This window comes from Carlito syrichta, unplaced genomic scaffold (genome assembly GCF_000164805.1).
Source record: "Carlito syrichta isolate Samal-C Ts95f unplaced genomic scaffold, Tarsius_syrichta-2.0.1 Scaffold304542, whole genome shotgun sequence".
NCBI classification, from domain to species: domain Eukaryota; kingdom Metazoa; phylum Chordata; class Mammalia; order Primates; family Tarsiidae; genus Carlito; species Carlito syrichta.
The window spans coordinates 4,476-26,596 of record NW_007248638.1 but is presented as its reverse complement, the minus strand read 5'-3'; the positions used below and the strand labels follow the sequence as shown (position 1 = coordinate 26,596).

The 22,121-nt window shown below is 39.5% G+C and overlaps 1 protein-coding gene across 5 annotated transcripts in view; it reads right to left on the bottom strand.

Moving 5' to 3' along the window:
* TASP1 (taspase 1) overlaps nucleotides 1-12,570 on the bottom strand; it is a 261,197-nt gene extending 248,627 nt beyond the window's left edge. For 3 of the 5 annotated variants that reach the window (XR_504437.1, XM_008060150.1, XM_008060151.1), the window contains exons 1-2: nucleotides 12,524-12,570; nucleotides 2,105-2,323 (exon numbers count right to left, since the gene is read on the bottom strand). Coding sequence is in view for 3 of the 5 variants with exons in the window: in XM_008060150.1 (XP_008058341.1) it covers nucleotides 2,105-2,249 (145 nt within the window). In the remaining 2 variants the exon portion in view is untranslated. The remainder of the gene's footprint in view (nucleotides 1-2,104; nucleotides 2,324-12,523) is intronic. The other 2 variants (XM_021713422.1, XM_021713423.1) reach the window with 1 other exon arrangement.
* Nucleotides 12,571-22,121: the final 9,551 nt, after the last annotated feature.

The window sequence follows — 22,121 nt, the reverse complement described above, 5'->3', positions numbered from 1 at the left end:
TGGGCTCGGTGGCTCAGCCTGTAATCCTGTGCTTTGGGAGCCTGAGGTGAGTGGATTGCCTGAGTCCATGGGTTCGAGACCTGCCTGGGCAACTTGGCGAGACCTCATCTCTACAATAAATCAAAAACTAGCTGGGCGTGGTAGCACGCACCTATAGTTCCAGTTACTTGGAAGGCTGAGGCGGAAGGATCGCTGGAGCCCAGCAGGTCAAGGCTGCAGTAGCCGGGAGTGGCCACTGCACTCCAGTCTGGGCAACAGAGTGAGACTCCAACTCAAAAAAGAAAAAAAGAAATTAAATAATTCCAATTTAAAACTATTGCGACTTTAAATTATTCTCAGCTATGCAGCCTGAGTCATGCAGCTGCAACTTCTGCCTTTTTTTCCCCTGTAAATAATTAGGAAGACCAAATGACACCAAAGATAAGACTCTCAGATCACTATTCCTCAACAAGGAATCAAATAATCTTCCTTAGAAGGTTGTAACCTGTAGCCAATCAAATCATTGTAACATATGCACTGGCCCCCTATGGAAATATTGCAACCCTGCTGGAACATCTTTCTCTGACTATACAAATGAAACCTTAACTTCTCCACTTTGGAACACTGATCCCGTTTGTTTGGAGTTGGTACTTCCCAGGTGGCTAATTTCAAGCTCTTCATGTGAATAAACTCTATACTGAAGCATATTTTCTGAATCTCATTACTTAAGGTTGGCAGAGCCCTTACCATAAAGTCTGTGTCTAAAAGTGGGGGGACAGAGCCATGATAGTCATAGAAAGTGACACTTTCCCACTAATCAAAAGTTCTACGTTATTTTTTTTTGTTTATTTTATTTTTTTTAATTTATTTTTATTTCTTTGAGTTGGAGTCTCACTCTGTCGCCCAGACGGGAATGCGGTGGCCGCTCCCAGCCACCACAGGCAGCCTTGACCTGCTGGGCTCTGGCGATCCTTCCTACATTATTGTTTGTTACAAAATTCAGACCTTTCTTGTACGTGTTCCAAGCCCACACTCTGAATACAATAACTGGGTACCATAGAAGATATACCATCAACATGGCGTAATAGAAAGAACACAGACTAGGAGTCTGAAGGCAGTAGTTCTAGTCCCAGGACTACTTTTAACTGGATTCTAAAAAAGCTTCTCTTTCTAAAAGCACTTGTGAGAACGGGAAGTTAAACTTGGTGCATTTTTATATTTTTAGATTCTCTGTACTAGATTCCTATAAGATTTCCCAGGTTGTCTAGCCTAGATATAACAAAAGGTTAATGGCCAGACAGGACATCAGTTACAAAAGTAAACAGATCCACTCCTCACTCCATATCAAAGTTGATCCTGTACCCATATTGCTTAATTGTCTGGGGAAAGTTAAAAGGCGATCCAGACAATACTTCCCTCTTCACAGAGATCATGGAGTTTAGACTCTGAATGCAGGAAAATAAAATGGCCAAAGGAAAAAGAGCCTGCTGAACAGACCTGGGCAAAGCTACACTGCTCTGAATCCCAAGGCCTTTCAAAGACAGGGGACTGTGTCTGGCTCATGGTCCTCTCAAGTAGAGAGATCACAGGCTGATGCAGTGCCAGGCACACTAGACCGAGACGTAGGTCCTACTTAGGCATTTCTTAGCCTGGCTCTAGCACCTAGCAGTATGAGTAAAGTGACTTAATCTCTCTGGCATTAAGTTTCCCCATCTATAATATTAAGAAAGCAAACTAGCTTGAAGATTTTGTAAGATTTTTTAAGATGCCCACAGACTAATAGTGGAGTCAATAAAATTTTTTCAGCAACATTATTTTTAAAAACATAAACAAACCAGAGTTTAAAAACTATTTTGTCTGGTTTTAACCTAAATATATCTATTATATGGGATTAATTTAAATAATGGGATGGGAAGTGACGAAGATCTAGGAAAAACTGTCATCATAAGATCTTATAACTGGGAAGTAAAGGTGGTCCTCACAGTAATGAACTCAACTCTCTGGTTTTAACTCCTCTGGCAGTTTTGCCTCCTCAAGATGTGAAACGCAATTCCCCACTGTACTTCAAGGTTTAAAAAAAAGGCAACATTATTGCCATCTTCCAGCTTAGCCCCAAAGGGCTTACCTGCATGCACCAGCACAAAGCCCCCTCGTTTCTCTTTATGGGTCCACTTTGCTTCCAACTCTTTGACTGCTGTTTTACCAGCTGAAACCTGAGATGATCTGGAAGGCTGCCCTTCTCCAGAACTCATCCCCTTCTCCATGGTCATTCTCCAAGATCACCATCTTCTACTGGGAAAAGGGCATACTTTCATCCAAAAGTAACTGCAGGAGAGGCACTGCCCTAGAAGAAAACAGGCAAAGATGATACACATTTCTTTCCACCTATACACACGAGTAACTTACACAAATTCATGCAAAGATAATGCCAAAGTCCTACTTTTAAGCTTCTTTAATTGGGAATACAAAAAAAAGGTTTTAAAAGTATTTATTAAAATTATTTAGTTGGGTAATATTTAAAAGTTATAATTTAAATCTCTTTGATCTCTTTGTCTACTGATAGTACTTCCTGAAGTTATACGTATTTTTTTTAAAAGGCCAGGTATGGTGGCTCATGCCAGTAATCCCAGCACTTTGGGAGGGGGAGGCAAGAAGATTGCCTGAGCCCAGGGGTTTGAGACAAGTCTGGGCAACTTGGCGAGACTTCATCTCTACAATAAATCAAAAAATTAGCCAGGCATGCTGGCACACACCTGTAGTTCCAGCTACTTGGAAGGCTGAGGCAGAAGGGTGGCCTGAGCCCAGCAGGCCACCTTGAGGTTGCGGTGGTCATGAGCATGCCACTGCACTCCAGCCTGGGTGACAGAATGAGATTTCCTTAAAAAAATTTTTTTTTTTTTTTTTTTTTAGCCGGGCTCGGTGGCTCAGTCTGTAATCCCACGCTTTGGGAGGCTGAAGTGAGTGGATTGCCTGAGCCAGCGGGTTCAAGACCCGCCTGGACAACTTGGCGAGACCTCATCTCTACAATAAATCAAAAAATTAGCCAGGAGAGGTAGCACGCACCTGTAGTTCCAGTTACTGGGAAGACTGAGGCGGAAGGATCACGGGAGCCCAGCAGGCTCTCAAAAAAAGATACATGGGCAGCCAACAGACACATGAAAAAGTGCTCAGTTTCACTAATCATCAGAGAAATGCAAATCAAAACCACACTGAGATACTACCTAACCCCAGAATGGGCCATCATTAATAAAACAAACAACAGATGCTGAGAGAAGTAGGAACACTTCTACACTGCTGGTGGGAATGCAAACAAGTTTAACCTCTATAGAAAACAGTGTGACGATTTCTGAAAGAACTAGAAATTGACTGTTCATATGACCCAGCAATCTCCCTTCTGGGAATATACCCAGAGGAACTCAAAGCATTCTACCAAAAAGTTACCTGTACACGTATGTTTATTGCAGCACTATTCACAATAGCAGAAACATGGACCCAACTGTGCTGCCCATCAAAACTGGACTGGATTAGAAAAAATATATGGTACACATACACAATGAAATATTACACAGCCATAAAGAAGGACAAACATATGGACTTCGCAGCAAGTTGGGTGGATTTAGAGTCAATAATACTTAGTGATCTATCACAAAAAACAAGAAGAGTACATGTTCTCACTCATAAGTGAATCCTGAACATTTACCATAAAACTATATAGTAGTATCCTGCTATTGCCAGGGTGGGGGTGAGGGGAAACACAACATCAATAAGGGTACCTGATCTCAAATCAGGCAAAGTGGAGACCAAAGGGAGGCCCAAACTTTACCTGTATGATGTCCACTTGTATACCTAATCCTGAATTGTATCCCATATCTTTAAAATAATACATATATATTTTAAAAATGAACACAGGGATTTAAAAAACTGAAAGCGAGGTGACTGAACCCACTTAAATGATCAGATTCATACCATTAAGAAAAATCTGTACCTTATACTAAGTTGAAAAAGGCAAGGGGGCCAGGCGCGGTGGCTCAGCCTATAATCCCAGCACTTTGGGAGGCTGAGGCGAGAGGACTGCCTGAGCCCAGGGGTTTGAGACCAGCCTGGGCAACTGGATGAGACGTAGTCTCTACAATAAATCACAAAAAATTAGCCAGGCATAGTGATGTGCGTCTGTAGCTCCAGCTACTTGGAAGGCTGAGGCAGAAGGATTACCTAAACCCAGTAGGTCGAGGCTGCGGTGGCCGTGAGAGTGCCACTGCACTCCTGCCTGGGCGACAGGAGTGAGACTCCAACAGAAAGAAATAAAGAAAGAGAGAGAGAGAGAGAAAGAAAGAAAGACAGAAAGACAGAGAGACAGACAGAGAGAAAGAGAGAGAGAGAGAAAGAGAAAAAAAGAGAGAAATAGAGAGAGAGAGAAAGAGAGAAAGAAAAAAGCAAGAGAGAAAGAGAAAGAAAGAGAGAAAGAGAAAGAGAGAGAGAAAGAGATGAAAGAAAGAGAGAGAAAGAAAGAGAGAAAGAGAGAGAAAGAAAGAGAGAAAGAAAGAAAGAAAGAAGGAAAGAAAGAGAGAAAGAAAGAGAGAGAAAGAAAGAAAGAGAGAGAGAAAGAAAGAGAGAAAGAGAAAGAAGGAAAGGAAAGAAAGAAAGAAAGAAAGAAAGAAAGAAAGAAAGAAAGAAAGAAAGAAAGAAAGAAAGAAAGAAAGAGGCAGGGGAAAGGGAGCAAGTCTTTGTGTTCCAATATAAAACATAAACAGAAACATAATAACTCAGCTGTCTAGTCCAAAAAAGCAGTGGTGCTCAAAGCGCAGTCTGCATTCCAGTGTTTATTGCTAAGTCCACAAGAGAGGATTATTTTATTAATATATTAGTTGCTTTATATCCACATTTCCAATAAACAAGTGCACTGTTTTAACAATTCTTTTGTAGTTCCTTGTTGTAATTATAATTTCGAAACAATTTTATCTACTGAATCAAACTAAGATTTGAGCTTTTATTTTTATCTTTCACAGTTTCAAATTTCAGTTTGATTTTGGAGGTTTGGTATTTTATTTTTGGAGGTTTTGGGGGATTTGTTTTTGTTTATGTTTGCATTTTACATAAGTATTGATCCATGATGGACTGAGCATTTTTAAAAGTTGGTCCTTTATACCAGAGATAGTTTGAGAAGCACTGCAATGTGGTATTTTTAACCTTCCTTAATTATTGGTTTAAAAGAGTCCATTTAATTTTTATTACATAGCACTTCATTTATAGGAAAATGTTTTAAATCAATAACTAAAATATTTACATACATTCATAAATGCAGGAAAAATTTGTATTACAAACATGCTGATTTTTATTAAATAACAGTAAATTAAAATGCCTGGTCTTGTTTGTGTTTTGTGGTGGCAGCTATCTTCCTAACCATGTTTTTCTTCTGATAATTTCACAAGAATCTGCCTCAATTACCTTTATTTTATTGTTGTTATTTCTCACAATATTTCTCTGAGATATGCTACCATTTATCCATGTATCAGTTAACAAAGCGGGACTTAGTGGTTCATCTGCCAGTCTATTCAGGCCATCATATGTCTGTATCATGCCATCATATCTGGCTCAGCCATGAAAAGAACTTGGGCCCACTAGTCAAACATAGACTGAACAAAAATTCAGCTTTGGAAAATTAGGAGCTTTAGTTAAAATGAAAACACATCTATGAAGTATGTATTATGAAACCTCAAGCTACTCTGACTTACTATAATCTGATGTATTTTTTCATAAATATGAAATTATGACATTTATGTTTCATAATGAAAACAAATTATGCTATCACTTTGAGGTTTGATTTAATAGAAATTTTAATATATATGAGACTTCAAAACACTGCTACAAGATTATCTTAAAAGAAATAAAACATAGAAGATAAATTAATATTCTATTTCTTGAGCAAGCTACCTTCTCTCAGAGACTATTTGAAATATATTTATTTAGCAAACCATATAATCTCAATAAACCCCTCCAAAACTGCTGGCCCCAAAGTTCTGCTGGCCGGGAAAGGTACTCAAGTAGATTGATTATCCAATATGCAACTCTGTCCTCCAAATCCCAAGGGTTACTGATATGCTTTTAATTCAATTAGAAATGAAGCAACTTCCGCTACAACATCAGTTTTTGTTTAACTCAGAACTCATGAAAGGTCTGACTTATTGAATAAATAAGGAGTTCCAACAAAAGACAAAAAGAAAATAAGTCAAATGGATAAATCTCAGTTTATAGAAAAATTATATAATAGTTTAACCAGATGGTTAAAATGTTAATCTTCACTCAAAAGAAAGATGAAAATACAACTACACTCAACTACCATTTTTTAACTGAGATTAGCAAGCATCAAAAAATAGCATGATTTGAGAGTACAGAAAAACAGGAGTTCTCATAGATTACTAGTGGCAGCATAAATTGATACAACTCAACAATAGCAATTTGGCAAAATCAACTGAAATTAGGATATAGACCCAAACTCTTTTGATGGAAGTGGTTAAAAGTAAAAGCAGCCACTGGAGAAAATGAGGAAGCTTGATATACTCATATGGGACTGTCTCAAAGATATTTGATGGGTAAAAAAGGCATAGAAATAATTTTTGCAGGGTATGGTACAGAAAAATATACAGTACCATATTTGGGGCAGTGGGGAGAATATAGTTAAATATATATGTGCAAAGTATAAATCTGGGAGAATACACCAAAAAACAATATAATAGTGGTTTAGAAGCAATGTGGATTACTAACAGGAAAAGGCAGGATGGAAACTTCACTGTTCACCCTTTTGAACCTTTCAAATTTGAACCAACTGAATTAATTATTACCAAAAAAAATGTTCAGTATTCATTTGTTTACTTATGGGAATGCTAGGTAAAGAGCTGAGCCCAAGACATAGGGTCAAAAGCCTATGAGAGCTCACTTAAAAACCACAGCAAGGGAAAACATTATATTCTCAAGCTTCTAAACACGTGTGCCACCTAGGGAAAAAATACACAAAAATATGGCCAATCAACAATACTAAACCAAAGAGTGTTTTTTGTTTTTCTGAATCTTGAACTTCTGGGATGCACAAACTACAAATAATCCAAACTGGGAAAGAAGAAAAAAGAACGCACAGAATTTGATCTCCACAGTTAAGACTAGAGAGAAAAATAAACCAAGACCATAGACTATCATCAAATATTTCTGTGATATTATCATATTTGTAATAATTATTACAAATCATTTGAAACGGATGAAGTGTACTTACACCAATACATTGATCCACAAAACAAAAAAAGTTTAACACTTCAGCTAAGCTTTGAAGTAACACTCAACACAAAAAAGTTTCCAACGAAAGGAGATGCACAGGCATCTTACACATCTTTAGTCTTACACACCAAAAATCAATCTTATAGGTCACTTTCGTAATGCCTTTACAATTCTGAATAAGATGTTTAAATATGGATATTTTGCAATTTCCTTCTAATAATAATATTAAAATGTATCATCAGTTTTCTAAAAATCACTGGTAACTTGTCCATCTGCTGCAATAGTTGCAAAAGTTAAAGAATTATCATGGCCAGGCTCAGTGGCTCAGCCTGTAATCTCGCGCTTTGGGAGGCTGAGGTGAGTAGACTGCCTGAGCCCGTGGGTTCGAGACCCGCCTGGGCAACTTGGCAAGACCTCATCTCCACAGTAAATCCAAAATGAGTTGAGCATGGTAGCGCATGCCTGTAATTCCGGCTACTAGGAAGGCTGAGGCGGAAAGATCGCAGGAGCCCAGCAGGTCGAGGCTGCAGTGGCCGGGAGTGGCCACTGCACTCCAGTTTGGGCGACAGAGTGACACTCCAACTCAAAAAAAAAAAAAAAGTTATCATGACCCAGCAATTCCACTCCTAAGTATATACTCAGAACTAAAAATGAATGTCTATACAATACAAAAACCTGTACACAGATATTCATAGCAACATTATTCATAATATCCCCAAACAGTCCAAACATGCATCAACTGATGATAAACAAAATGTGGTAGTTATACAAAAAACATTAGTCCAAAAAAAAAAAATTAAGCACTAATACTTAATGCATTAATAGACAATGGAAACAATGAAAAAAGTCAGACACAAAAGGTTACATACTGTATTTTCCATTTATATGAAATGTCCATAATAGGCAAATCTAAAGAAGCAGTAAGTAGATTAGTGGTTGCATAGTGCTAGAGAGATGGGGGGTGGGGTTGAGTAGAGTGACCGCTAACTGGGGGCAGGATTTCTTTTTGTGGTGATAAAGATGTTCTAAAGTTGAATGTGGTGCTTTAGTATATTACATAACTCTGTGAATATGCTAAATACCATTGAATCGCACACTTAAAATGGGGAAATTGTTTGACACATTATATTTTAATAAAGCTGTTTTTTTTAAAAAAAAATTCTTGTTTCCCATAAGTTTTATATTTTTCAAGTTACTAACCCTTATAGTCTTTTCTTAATCTTCTGCTTGCAACCTTTGATTCTCTAGATCACCTGCTCTTCCTGGCAAGAATGCAAATCTACTATCCTAGCTCTTCATGTCTCCTCAGACCCCACCCTCCAATGTCTCCATCTACAATTTCATCTACTGCCAACCTTTCAAAACTATTCTCTCAGCAAATTAGATGATTCCTAACTCTTTTATCTTCTGTCTTAAGCTCTAATCACAAGTTTTCTGGAAAGCTCAATCTGGACCCTCCTTGCTCGTAGGCTACCCAAAACAAGCTCACCTTTCCCCCAAAATCTAGTTCTTTCCACATTACTTCTTTTTCTTAACAGCACTTTTCTAACTCACCTTAAAGTCATTTTTGATTGCTCCCAAGTTTCCAAATCTCATATGTTTCTCCTTCAAGCATTTAACTTCCTTTTCCTCAAAACTTGTTCAGTCCATATACCTCTCTTAGCATGCTACAAAAGGCATTTCAACTTTCCTCACCAAATCCAGACTAACATAAAACAACCATCTTAAAAAACCTGCCAAAATAAAGCTCATAAAGGATAACTCCAAACAAAACACCTACCATGCCAAAAGACATGAGTAGGCAATACATAAAAGAGGAAATATAAACTAGATATCCAACATTAAAAAAGAATATTCAAAGAAATACAAACTAGCATAGTACTGGCAACATAAACTGATGTAACCATTTTGAAAAGGAATTTGTAAGTACCAAGAGCCTCAAAATGTCTAATATTGTATATACATACTATCTTTCCGGAGAAAGTATGGTACTAGTCTATACAGACACAAATTACCATGGATAATCTAAGAAGAGGTAGAGGGGCAAGGATGAAAGGGAAACTTGATTTTCTCCTAAAGATCTTTTGTATTTAATTTTAAAAAAAAAAAAAACTCAGTACTATCTACTAAAAAGAGATTACGTTGACGATCTCTGAGACTAAGATGAATGTAAATTAATTTATCAAAGCCAAGAGAAAACTTTCAAACACTGTTTTTGCTGCAGGGACTTTCATGGCATTAATTTAAGGCCTAAATCTTGACCTCATCTCTCTGATTGTCTTATTTTCCTACTGTATATGATAACAACTATTTTGTTTTTTCTTTAAGCTATTTTGAAAACTATCACATGTTCCATTGTTGTGGTGTTGAAGTTTTTCATTCTAGGTTTGCTTAGTCTTTAAGCAGCAGTTGAAGGGGGAAGGAAATGATGGGATTCATTCATTTTACAGCAAAAGATTTTGACAGAAATCCAGCCCTTAAGCGACTGCAACTCATGAATAAAGAACTGTGTTGCTACTTTTAACATCATGACATTGAAAGCTTAATGCCTTATTAACTGAGCTCCAGAACATACTTAAAATCATCTTTGACCCAGTAATTCCACTTCTGAGAACACTTTCTTCCAAATTAACTTTAAAGAAAGATAGAGTTATGCTTTTTATGTTTGTTTAACACAGCATAATTTAGAATAACAAAAATCTGGGAGCAATCTAAATGTCCAAAACAGAGAAATGAGTAAGAAAATAGCCTATACATCCATGATCAACTGGTTTTCAACAAAGGTGCCAATGCCATTCCATGGAGAAAAAAGTCTTTTCAAGAAATTATGCTGAGACACTGGATATCCACATGCAAAAGAATAAAACTAGACTCCTACCTCACTCCATACACAAAAATTAACTCTAAGTAGATTAAACGCCTAAATGTAAGAGGTAATACTATATAACTCTTAAGAGGAAATATAGGAGTAAATCTTTGGGATCTTGGACTTGACAATGGTTTCTTAGATACGACACCAAAACACAACAAAGAAAAAAACAGATAAATTGGACTTCACCAAAATTTTAAACTTTTGTACCTCAAAAGACACTTTTCAAGAAACTAAAAAGATAACCCAAAAAAATGGAAGAAAACATTGCAAATCACGCTGAAAAGAAACTTATATCTAGAATATAAAAAGAATACATACAACTTTAAAATAAGACACTCAATTTAAAAATAGGCAAAAGAACTGAATAGACATTTCTCCAAATGGCCAATAAGCACCTGAAAAGTTGCTCAAAAGTATTATCCATTAGGAAAATCACATTAAAATGACAATGAGCTACCAGTTTATAATCACTAAAATGGCTATAACCAAAAAGACAAGTGTTACCAAGGAAATAAAGAAATTAGAACATTTACAAGATACTCATGAGAATGTAAAATGGTGAAGCCAATTTGGAAAACATCTGGCATTTCCTCAAGAAGTTAAACATATAGTTACTATATGACCCAACAATTCCACTTAGAGGTATATACCCAAGAGAACTGAAAACATATGTCCACTCAAAAACTTGTACATAGATATGTATAGCAGAATTATTCAAAAGAGCCAAAAGTGGAAATAACTGATGATAGATAAGTAAAACGTGGTATGTTCATACAATGGAACATTATTTGCCCATAAAAAAGAATGAAAGACTGATGTAGACATGAACAAACCTTGAAAACATCATGTTAACTGAAAGACATCAGACATATGAGGTCATATAGCATATGACTCCATGTATATGAAATATCCAGTGCAGGATAACCCATAGCCTCAGAAACCCAGCCAGCCGCAAGGCCTGGAGGGGAGAGAGAGTAATGAAAAGTGTCTGTAATGGATGGGTACAGGATTTTTTGGGAGATGATGAAAATGTTCTTGAAATTAAGATAGTAGTGATGGGTGTACACCTCGGTGAACATACGAAAAACTACTGAAATTTACAATTTAAAAGGATACATGTTATGATACGTGAATAGCATAATAACGCTTTCTCGAGAAGAAAAAAAAAAGACAATCCGTGCAATGGATACAATGCACGCAAATTGGGCTTCATAGTTATAACCATATTTCACACAAACACCGTGTTCATAAAGGAACAAATATGAATAAAATATTAGAAGGAAAAGAGATCAAAATGCTGGGTTGGCAGAACTAAAGGTGACCTCTTTTTAAAAATTTCTGAGGCTGAGGTAAGTGGATTGCCTGAGCCCGTGGGTTCGAGATCCGCCTGGGCAACTTGGTGAGACCTCATCTCTACAACAAATGAAAAAATCAGCCGGGCGTGGTATAGCGCATGCCTGTAGTTCAGCTACTTGGAAGGCTGAGGCGGAAGGATTGCGGGAGCCCAGGTCGAGGCTGCGGTGGCCGGGAGCGGCCACTGCACTCCAGTCTGGGCGACACAGTGAGACTCAAACTCAAATATATATATATATATATTTCTGCATCTTCCAGAGAGTCTTTAGTAAGCACAGCTTTTGGTGAAGCAGTGGGAATCTTTATTTACAGCAAACAAAAAAGAAACATTATTAAACTCCCAAGTATGTAAGTATAAATTCCTCAGCTTATGATTCAACGCCCTCAGTCACGGGGTCCCCAAAATACCTTGCCTTCCCCTCCACTACAGAAGCCAGGCAAGTTGAACGGCCTCCTTCCGGAGACACCATGCCCACTATCGCCAGGGCACCTCCAGCTCCTGCTTTTCACCCTCCTCTCCAGTGGCTCATCTTCTCGGTCTTTTCCTCCTTCTCCTCCTCCTCCTCGGCCTGCGCAGTAAAGGCTAACGTCCCGCGGGACCCCAGCCAGGCCTCCAGCACTGAGGGGCCGCCTTGCCCCAGACCCGCCACCTAGGACCAGGGCGCACACTTGCGGGTCTCTGAGAACCTCGGACTCCCAGACATCGCCTGTCCGCGACTGCAAAGCGGGTAAAGAGCTGCGAAAATATCCGCCCCCCCCGCCCCACACACACACACAAACAGTCCTGGCCCCGTCCCCAGAGAGGCCATGAGGACGCCAGGCCGGAGATAAGGCTGGAAAGGCGGCTGACGCGGCCCCCACGCGCAACCAAGACTAGAGGCCGGGGGACGTCCCGGGCCAGCTCTTCTAGCCCCGCCCCGGGCAGGGGGCGTCCCGCGCGCCGCCCCCTCCCGGCGCCGGAGAGAATATCCCAGCGGGCGTACGGGCCCCACACAGAGGCAGCGGCGCGGATGCAGCAGCGGCGCGGACAGCGTGAGAAAGAGGGACACTCACCCGCGTCAGCCCCGAGCCCTCACGGCACCGGAAATAGTCACTCGCCCGTTGCCAGGGTGAGGAAGCGGGGGTGACGTAAAGTGTTCCTATTGGTCAGTCACGGAACCGCGTGGCCGGAAGTAGGAGCCCACACGCTGCTCTGACCCTGCCCCCGGCTCAAAAGCAGCTCACCTGGCCCTAGAGGTGCCGCGCGGACCCCACCTGGGGTGTTGTGGTGCGCAGGCGCACTGCCTGGCTCTCGCCACTCCGCCCTTTTGTAAGCTCCTAGGATAGGAATGCTTCGGAGTGGTGGGCTGGCTAGTGCTGTTATATGAAGTGAAACTAAACTGTCAGTCGTTTATTGAGGTGTCGCTTAAGAGCTTATTTTCATTCAATACTTAGATATCCCCCCCGCCCCCACAGTAGAGAATATTAAGGTTCTGTCTGGGTTGCAGGTAGGAGGTGAGGACAAGCCATGCCCTAGGGAGAAGGACGTGTGAGCGGCCTTACTTTTCTGTCTAGGATCTAAGACCAAGACCCAGTAACAGTTATGTAATCGCTTTAATGTTTCTTTGTAACTATTAGCATGAAACCTTTAACATGTAACCACCTTTAAACTTGCCTCTCGGAAGCGGAGATTGGAAGGGGTAGAGCAGCGTGGTCTCCGGACTAGCAAGCTTTAACATCACTTGGGATCTCATTAAAAATGTAAATGATGGCCGAGCACGGTGGTTCAAGCGAGCGAGAGGATTGTCTAAACCCGCGGGTTCGAGACCAGCCTGGGCAATATGGTGAGCCCTTATCCCTACAATAAATAAAAAAATTAGCCGGGAGTGGTAGCGCGCGCCAGTAGTTTCGACTACTTGAAAGGCTGAGGTGGGAGGATCGCCGGCGCCCAGCAGATCAACGCTGGGGTGGCCATGAGCCTGCCACTGTACTCCAGCCTGGGCGACGAAGTGAGACTCCAACTCAAAAAAAAAAAAAAAAAAATTGCAAATGATGGGGTCTCACCTCAGAATCCGAATCTAAATCAGAAACTTTGGGTTTTAGACTCAACAATCTGTTTTAACAAGCCCTGCAGGTGATTCTGATGCACCTAAAATTTGAGAACCACTGAGCTAGAGAGACATTGTCCTTAGCCTAATAGTAGAGAGAGGGAAGGGAGGGGGTGGAAAGAGCTCCTCAGAGCTGAGAGAAATAATCAATCATTTGGGCCTTTCTGGCAATCAAGAAGAACTGCCAGGAAGGCAGTTTAGAACTGAGTTAGGAATGAGTCCCTGAAACAGATTTCCACTATCAATTCCTAGATTTAAATGTGTAAATTTTTTTAAAGGGGGGGAGGATTTTTCAACTACTAGTTATCCCAAATTCATATTTAATATTTTTGTATTATCCAATGTATTTTCCTGCTAATATTCTCTATGAGCAAAATATTAAAAGGCAAAAAAGTATATGAAATGTATCTATAAAAACAATTTTAGATTTGAAAAGGAATATAGAGGCCTATATTAAAGTAAGTGGTTTGAATATATTTTACTTTAAAAAAAAGCAGTGCTTAATGCTTAAGTCAACAAAAGATAGACAGCAGTACTGGTGTAGAGGTCAAGAGAAAAGATTCTAGAACCAAGAGAATCTGAATTCATATCTCAGCCCTGCCATTTACTTAGAAAAGTATCAAACCCATATTACTAAATCAATAAAAAGAAAACCACTATTAAATGCAGACTTATTACTATGAATATGAAAAGACAAATCTTTTTCTTATGTAAGTGTAATGCAAGTAGTTAATGTCCCGTTTACTCTGGGAGTAACTGTTATTAAAATTTGAAATACAAATTAGCACTGCACCATTTAGAGGTGAATTCTATATAATATTAGCATTCATATATTCAACAGATAATTAGACCTTAAACAATAGTGGGAGGTGCTAGAAAAATGAAGGCCTGAAGGGAGAAAGGAGGATTAAAAGAATCAGTCATTTTCACTTTCATAAACTGACATGCTAAAAAAATTTTTTTTTTAATTAAGAAAAAGAATCAATCAATCCCTGAAGCCAAGCACACTCAGCCCCCAAGATGGAACTACTAAGGAGCCCAGCCAGTACCAGCCACAGATGTACATATAAAGACAAAAAAGGCAAAACTTGTCCTCAGACAATATACAATTTAAACAAGAGGTATTTGCATAAACATAATGCAATAATCCTCAAAGTGTGGCCCAGAGTTTCCAGTGGGGTCCCCAGACCATTTTGGGGGTCACTGGTATTAAACTGTTATTTTATAATAATACTAAGATGTTTAATTACCTTTTTTATTCTCATCTTCTCATGAGTGTAAACTGCACAAAAAGTTCATAGATGGGATTTCATACTGCACTTGTCAAGTTTTAGTATAGTATCAAAGAAGAATATTCACAATTATCTGATAAGACTATTAGTATACTCTGTCCTTTTCTATTTACAATCTGTGGGATGATGGGTTTTCTTTATAGCTCAACCAACACAACATATGTATTGCATCAAACTTAATGCAGAAGCTAAAGTGAGAATCTAGCTGACTTCTTTAAGACACACATAAAGGGATTTACAGTAATGCAAAAGATAACATTTTTCTCACCATATATTTTTGTTTGGGGAAAACATTATTTATTCTTCATTAAAATGTGTTCTTTATTATTAGTATGTAATGGTATATTATTATTTTCAATACATTTTTTACATTTCAGATTTAATTTTTAATATGATAAATATTAATAGCTATAACCCACAGAAACAAAAACTTTGGAGCAATCTCTATTATTTTTAGGAATATAAAGGTGTCCTGTAACCAAAAAGTTGGAGAAACACTGAGATAATTATTATAAATGTAGCCTGTGTGGTTTTATCACATAACTTGGGATTTTTTGTTTTTCCTTTATTTTTCTACCACTGACTGCTAGGGGAAAGTGGAGGAGAAGAAATTTGCTACATAGTAACAGTAACATAGTAATAGTGACTGAAACAGATTTTGTTACCTGGAAGTGGGATGAATATTATAATAAAACATAATATAATAGCATAAAAGTAAAACACATGGCATTGACTTTGGTACTAGGCGAAACAGTAGGGGCTGGAAGGGGACCTCAGTGTTAGCAGAAGTCTGAAAAGACTTGAGAAGGCTGCCTATGAAGGCTTAGAGGGAGCTAAGGAAGATGTTATTAGAACCTGAAGAATGTAGTTATGTAGTGCCAGAAAGTTTGGCCCAGGCATTAGAGAGCAGACACAAACCATCCCCACTATGCCCTTTCTGAATTCCTCACACACAGAATCCATGAGCATAATAAAATGGTGGTTGTTATTTTATGCCATTACATTTGGCGTACTTTTTTTACATGGCAACATTAACTGGAACAGGCGGGAATAAAGGAAAAGTTGTTAAGGTTTTGAAAATGCATAGACATGCTCCTTTCCTTGTCTTGAGCAATGATGTTACCTACTGTGTTCTAAGATTCAGCCTAATAGTCATCTCCCAGTGCTGCTCCACACACCTTTACCTTGGATATCCCTTGCAGACACCACATGTACTATCCTCCAGTGGGAAAGTAAAAGCAATAATGTATCTTACCTGCCTTAAGGCCCAACTTTTCAAATTTCTAAACTGCATCAGGCACAGTAGCTCTGAGGTCCTTTGAAACATCAAGAATGAACAGTTTTCTATTTAATCAATACACTCAGCAAGTTAAATATGAAAGAAAAGTCTCTGCTGGTAAATCTCCTTCAGAAAAAAAAAAATCTGATCACCTTCATCTTCCTGTTGCCACCTCTCGCAAACCCCAAAGAGTAGCCAACTGACAAATTTCTTCCTTCATCTCAAATAATAATATCTGTTGCATCTTGATCCTTGTGCCCTAAGGCTCTTCTGTTATGCTTCTCTGGGAGCCTCCCTCAGTTTGCTATTCCTGGCAAACACAGTTACTTTAATACATGAGTCAGAAATGTTGAATGAGGTATATTTGTATTTTAATTGTTGTGTAACAAATCACCACAAATTTACCTGCTTTAAATACAAATGTAGTGACTCACAATTCTGTGGATCAGATGTTCAGGTCTCTGTTCCATTCTCAGAAGGCTATAGTCAAGGTGTCAGCCATCGGATGCTTTGAGTTGTTTCCAAGCTCATACAGGTGGTTGGCACAATTCAGGTCCTTGCAGCTGTCTTGGTGACTGTCATCTACTTCAAGGTCAGCAGGAGCAGGCCTCTGAATTTTCCACCTTCCAGAAGTCTCACCTGATTAGGTCAGAACCCCCACCCCACCCCACACCCAAGATAATCTTTCCTCAGATAAACATAGAGTCAATGATTAGTAGCCATGTTTCTGAAAAGATAATCATCATATTCACTTTCCATCCACACCAAGGGGAAAGGATTATACAGGGTGTGTACAGCAGGGATGGAAACCATCTTAGAATTTTGCCTACCACATAGACAAAAGAAACTTTCAGCGACAGATGGACTGGAACAACCCTTTAAGCAAACCCATGGTAGGCGACTGTTGTTTGGCCTGCCTTGTGTGAATTCCTCCTTATACTGGTAAGGGCACCCCTAATCACTTCCCACCACCCCTTGCATCCAGTGTTAGTGGAACTGTCAGTCAGGATGCTCCACTCTTGCCTAACCAAGGGATGTACAAGAGACCCATGCTAAGCCAAAGCTGCTCCTTGTCTGGAATTTGAATCTTGACAGGAATAGCACAAAGGTTAAATGCAGTTACTATTCATCCAACCAAAATTACCAGATTTCCTATCGCTGCTCCAGTGCTTGTCTATTTCCAAAGCCAGCATCTTTAGTTTTGCTTTCAATTATATTAGCTACTCCCTGACCTTCCAACAAATTTCTTTTTTCTTCCATAATTTTTAAAACTTTGAGCAAGACAAATAAACCAGATTGCCTGACTCCCATTTCAAACCCTGATACAAAAAATATGTTGTCCTCAAAGCCCTGATAAAAACTGGTAAGATTAAAGATGGCCCGGCTGCTATCTCTGTTTTCATCCTTGTTGTCTGTCTGTTTGTATGCTAACTATTGGGCCACCTCTGTCATCATCCTTCATTCACAGGGCAATATAAATGTGTTTTCTGAGCAGAAAACTGTCTCACCAATTTGCGGTTTAACTTAGCATCTTTCTCTATGTTCTCCTAACCTAACTTTTTATTGTAATATGTAAATGGTACCCCCCATTCTCATGAGCTTGTAAACATTGAATAATACTTTCTGAACCAGAGCCAGTGTCAGTTTTTCAACCACCTTACCCTGGTCATTTTATTTTAAACTGCAATCACATTCCCCTGCTAACCTGTCTATTCCCCTGTTTTATCTCTGTTGGTAGTACACAGTCCCAGCTAATCCTCTATAAATTTTTTGATTATTAATAATCTTTTCTGTGAAATCAGCTCCATGAGGACACAATGAGGATTTTATTGATATCAAACATAAATACAGAAAAGTAATGCTTGATGACTCTTTATAAAGTGAATACTCTGTGTAACCACTCCTCAAATCAAGTTAGAGATGTTATGACCTTGCCCCAGGGTAATCCTGACTTCTAACATCATACATCCATTTTCTTTGTATTTGAACTTTATATAAATGCAATTTTATAATATGAAAACTCTTTTGTGTACATTGTACTTTGAGATTAGTTCATATTGTATGTTTATTCTCATTGCCATGTGGTATTTTATTGTATGACAATGTATTCATTATATTGTTGATGGGCATTTGGGTGCTGTATAGTTTGGAGGTTGCTATGGTTTGAATTGTGTCCCCCTAAAAGATATGTTGAAGCCCTAATCTCAGGTACCTGTAAAAATGACCTAATTTGGAAATAGGGTCTTTGCAGATGTATAAGGTAAGATGAGGTCATTAGGGTGGGATTTTAATCTAATGCAACTGGTGTCACTTTAGAAGAAGGAGATTTGGACACACACACAAAGGAAAACACTCTGTAACAACAGAGGCAGAGATTTCAGAAATGCAGCTGCAACCCAGGGACTGCCAAGAGTCGACAGCCACCACCAAAAGCTTGCAAGAGCAAGAAAGGTTTCCACCCAGCACCTTGGAAGGTTCATGTCCATGCTGATACCTTGAATTTTGACTTCTAGCCTTCCAAACTGTGAGGGAACACATTTCTCTTGTTTAAAACAACCCAGTTTGTGCTAATTTGACATGGCAGCCCTAGGAAACAGGAATATTACAAATAGTGCTTTTGTGGTCAGGTTGGTGCCTCATATCTGTAATCCAAGCACTTTGGGAGGCCAAGGCAAGAGGATTGCTTGAACCCAGGAGGTCAAGACCAGTCTAGACAACATAGTGAGACCACATTGCTACAAAAATAAAAAAAGATGGCCAGGCTTGGTGGCTTATCCTATAATCCCAGCACTTTGGGAGGCCAAGGCAAGAGGATTGCCTGAGCCCAGGGCTCAAGACCAGCTTGGGAAACTTGGGGAGATTGTATCTCTACAATAAATCACAAAAGCTAGCCGGGCATGGTGGCATACGTCTGTAGTTCCAGCAACTTGGAAGGTTGAGGTGGAAGGATCACCTGAACCCAGCAGGTTGAGGCTGTGGTGGCCATGAGTATGCCACTACACTCTGGTCTGGGCAACAAAGAGTGAGACTCCAACTCAAAAAATAAAAAAATAAAAATAAAAAAGATTAGCCAGGCATGGTGGCAAATGCCTGTAGGCCCAGCTACTCAGAAACATGAGGTGGGAGTATCACCTGAACCCAGGAGGTGGAGGCTGCATTGAGCTGTGACTGTGCCACTACCCTCCAGCTTGAGTGGCAGAGTGAGATCCCCAACTCACAAAAAAAAAAAAAAAAAATATATATATATATATAGTGCTGCCATGACCCTTCTAGTACAGGTATTTTGTTGTAACTAGGCACATGTTCTGTACACTTACAGTTCTGGAAGTTGGCTGGGCTCAGCTGAGCGGTTTTATTTTAGGGTCTCTCATGCAATTGTAGTTATGTGGCAGCTGGGGTTGAAATCACCTGAAGGCTTCTTCATTCACATGCCTGATGCGAGGGCTAGTATAGCTGAAACAGCCGGGACCTGTTTGGGCATCTCCCTCTCTCCACGTGATTTGGGCTTCCTTGCAGCATGGAGGTCATAGTGTAGCTATACTTCTTACCTAGCAGCCCACTTCCCTCAGAGTAAGCGTTCTCAGAAAAGAAGTAGGATATGACCAGTCCTCTCAAATGGGACCCAGAACTTGCAGAGTGCCAACTGTATCATATGGAAGGCCAGTCAAAGGCCAGATAGATTCAAAGGGGGTGGAGGAAGAGCCTACCTCTTGAGGGGGGAGGTAGCACATGCCTGCAGAGTGGGAGGAATTAACCCCACATTCTTGGAGGCAATCTGCCACACTCAGCAAGCATTTGATGGTTGCATGTTACCAAGATCCCCTTTGGTTAATAAAGCAAGTGAAAATAAATACATTTATTAAAAGAATGGGAGTAGCTCATAAAATCAAAGAGAAAACTCCCAGAAAATTTAGAAATTAGAGAAATTCTGGCTAGCAGTTACTTTTTTTTTTTTTTTTTTGAATCAGGGTCTCACTCTGTTGCTCAAGCTAGAGGGCAGTAGCACCATCACAACTCACCACAGCTTCGACCTCCTGAGCTTAAGCAATCCTCCCATGTCAGCCTCCCCAGTAGTTGGGTCTACAGACACACATCATCATGCCCAGCTACTTTTTTGCAGAGACAAGGTCTCACCATGTTGTCTAGTCTCCTCTCAAATTGCTAGGCTCAAACCATCCTCCTGCCTTGGCCTCCCAAAGTGCTGGGATTGCAGGCATGAGCCACCATGCCTGGCCTGGCTGGCATCACTAGTGGACAAATTTTCAAGGTACAACCATGGGATAAAACAACTTTATCTGTTTCTGGTACTTTTGTCTCTCTGCTGAAGATCCAAATTCTAGGCTGAAAATGTTTAACAGCATAGATTGGATCAAGTACTCACATTTTGTCCAAGAGAGGACAAAATCTTTGAACTCACAATCCCACTAAAACTGCATAAAATGGGTGGAGTAAATGGAGAAACAATTTCTAAGAGAAAGAACATGGATACTAGACTATGAAAACAGCAGATGCTCATGGTTCAGGATGCTCTGGGTACAACTTTGCCTAGAATAAGAGGACCAGTCAGGGTTTTTCCCCATCCCTCCCTATAATTTCATTAGAAAAATAAAATCTATTAGCAGAAATGAGTTTGAAAAGGTATCACTAGGGCAACCCCTTCAGGTCCCCTCCCACTGTGGGAGTTTTCTTTCCTCTCAATAAATCCTGCTTTAAAAGAAAAGGTATAACTAGAGACAATAAAACTGGCTATGAAATGTTATCTATTTCTGTAAATTTAATGAAGTTTCAGCAAGCTTATTATTTGTTTGAAATTACTATTTTAAATTGTTATTGCTATTTTATGTATATCTTATGTATGGCATCCTTCATCCTGTCATGTCTTTTGGTTACCAGCAAGGTCTAATAGTCATTCAGACGAAGCTCATGTTGCAGACAAGACTCTACATGTTTTTCAAGATACTGACCAGAGTAACTAACTGCAGTGGAAAAGTTAGGAGAAGCATTATTCTGTTTCTCTACAAAAATTAAGTGGCATTCTCTTCAATATTTGTGCTTAGCTAAAAAGAAGGAAGGCAGTAGGAAGGGAAGGAGGGAGGAAAGAAAGGAGGAAGAAAGAGGGAAACAGAAGGAGAGAGGGAAATGAATGAGCTGTTCTTTCTGATATTTTTCACTACAGAATTAGAGTGTGCTTTGGAGCTAAACACAAATAACTTCGCCTACCCAATCTAAATCTTGAGCTTTACTTCTAAGTCTCCCAGAGCCATCTAACCCACGGGTACTCAAGATGTGTTAGCAAGTGAATTGGTTGTCAGCACCTTGAGACCTGGGAATACACCCAGGCCCCCAGGGATGCTGGACTCAGAGGTCAGAGAACAGCACTATTGTAGCCAAGTGTCTCTAATGGGATACAGATGCTCCCAGCTGTCGCCTGCCATCTGCCTACTCACCGAATATTTTCAGTGTGGCTCCTTCTGGACCAAGTCAGCTGTATAAACATACTTTTATCCGCAAGCCTGGCTGTGGAGTAGCCAACAGATCTGTCTTCTTTCTATTAGGAGAGCCTGCCTGTGCTGAATCCAAGGTTTTACTCACTAGAATAACAATTAAACAAAGGTGGATTTTCTTTTCATTTTCTTTGTAATTTTTAGCTTCTATTTTCTTTGTAATTTTTAGCTTCTATTTTTTTTGGTATTAGCTGATGGTGAGTATATTGAGAGTTGGGGGCAAAGTAAATCTGGTTGAAATGAGAATGTTTTAAAGAAAGATGAAGAGGCAGTATAGGAGACGGGAATGCTTGAGTTGCAGAGGTAGCCGCGTGTCCTTGGGAATATCACTTAACCTCTAACCTCATTTTCCTTTTTTGGCAAAATGAAGGAGCTAGACTCAGTGATCTCTAAAGAACTTTCCCATTACTAATATTTTAACAAATTTGTCATTTTATTAGCTGCTTTTATACATATTCCTTCATTCAACAAGAATTTTTTTTTGGTAGG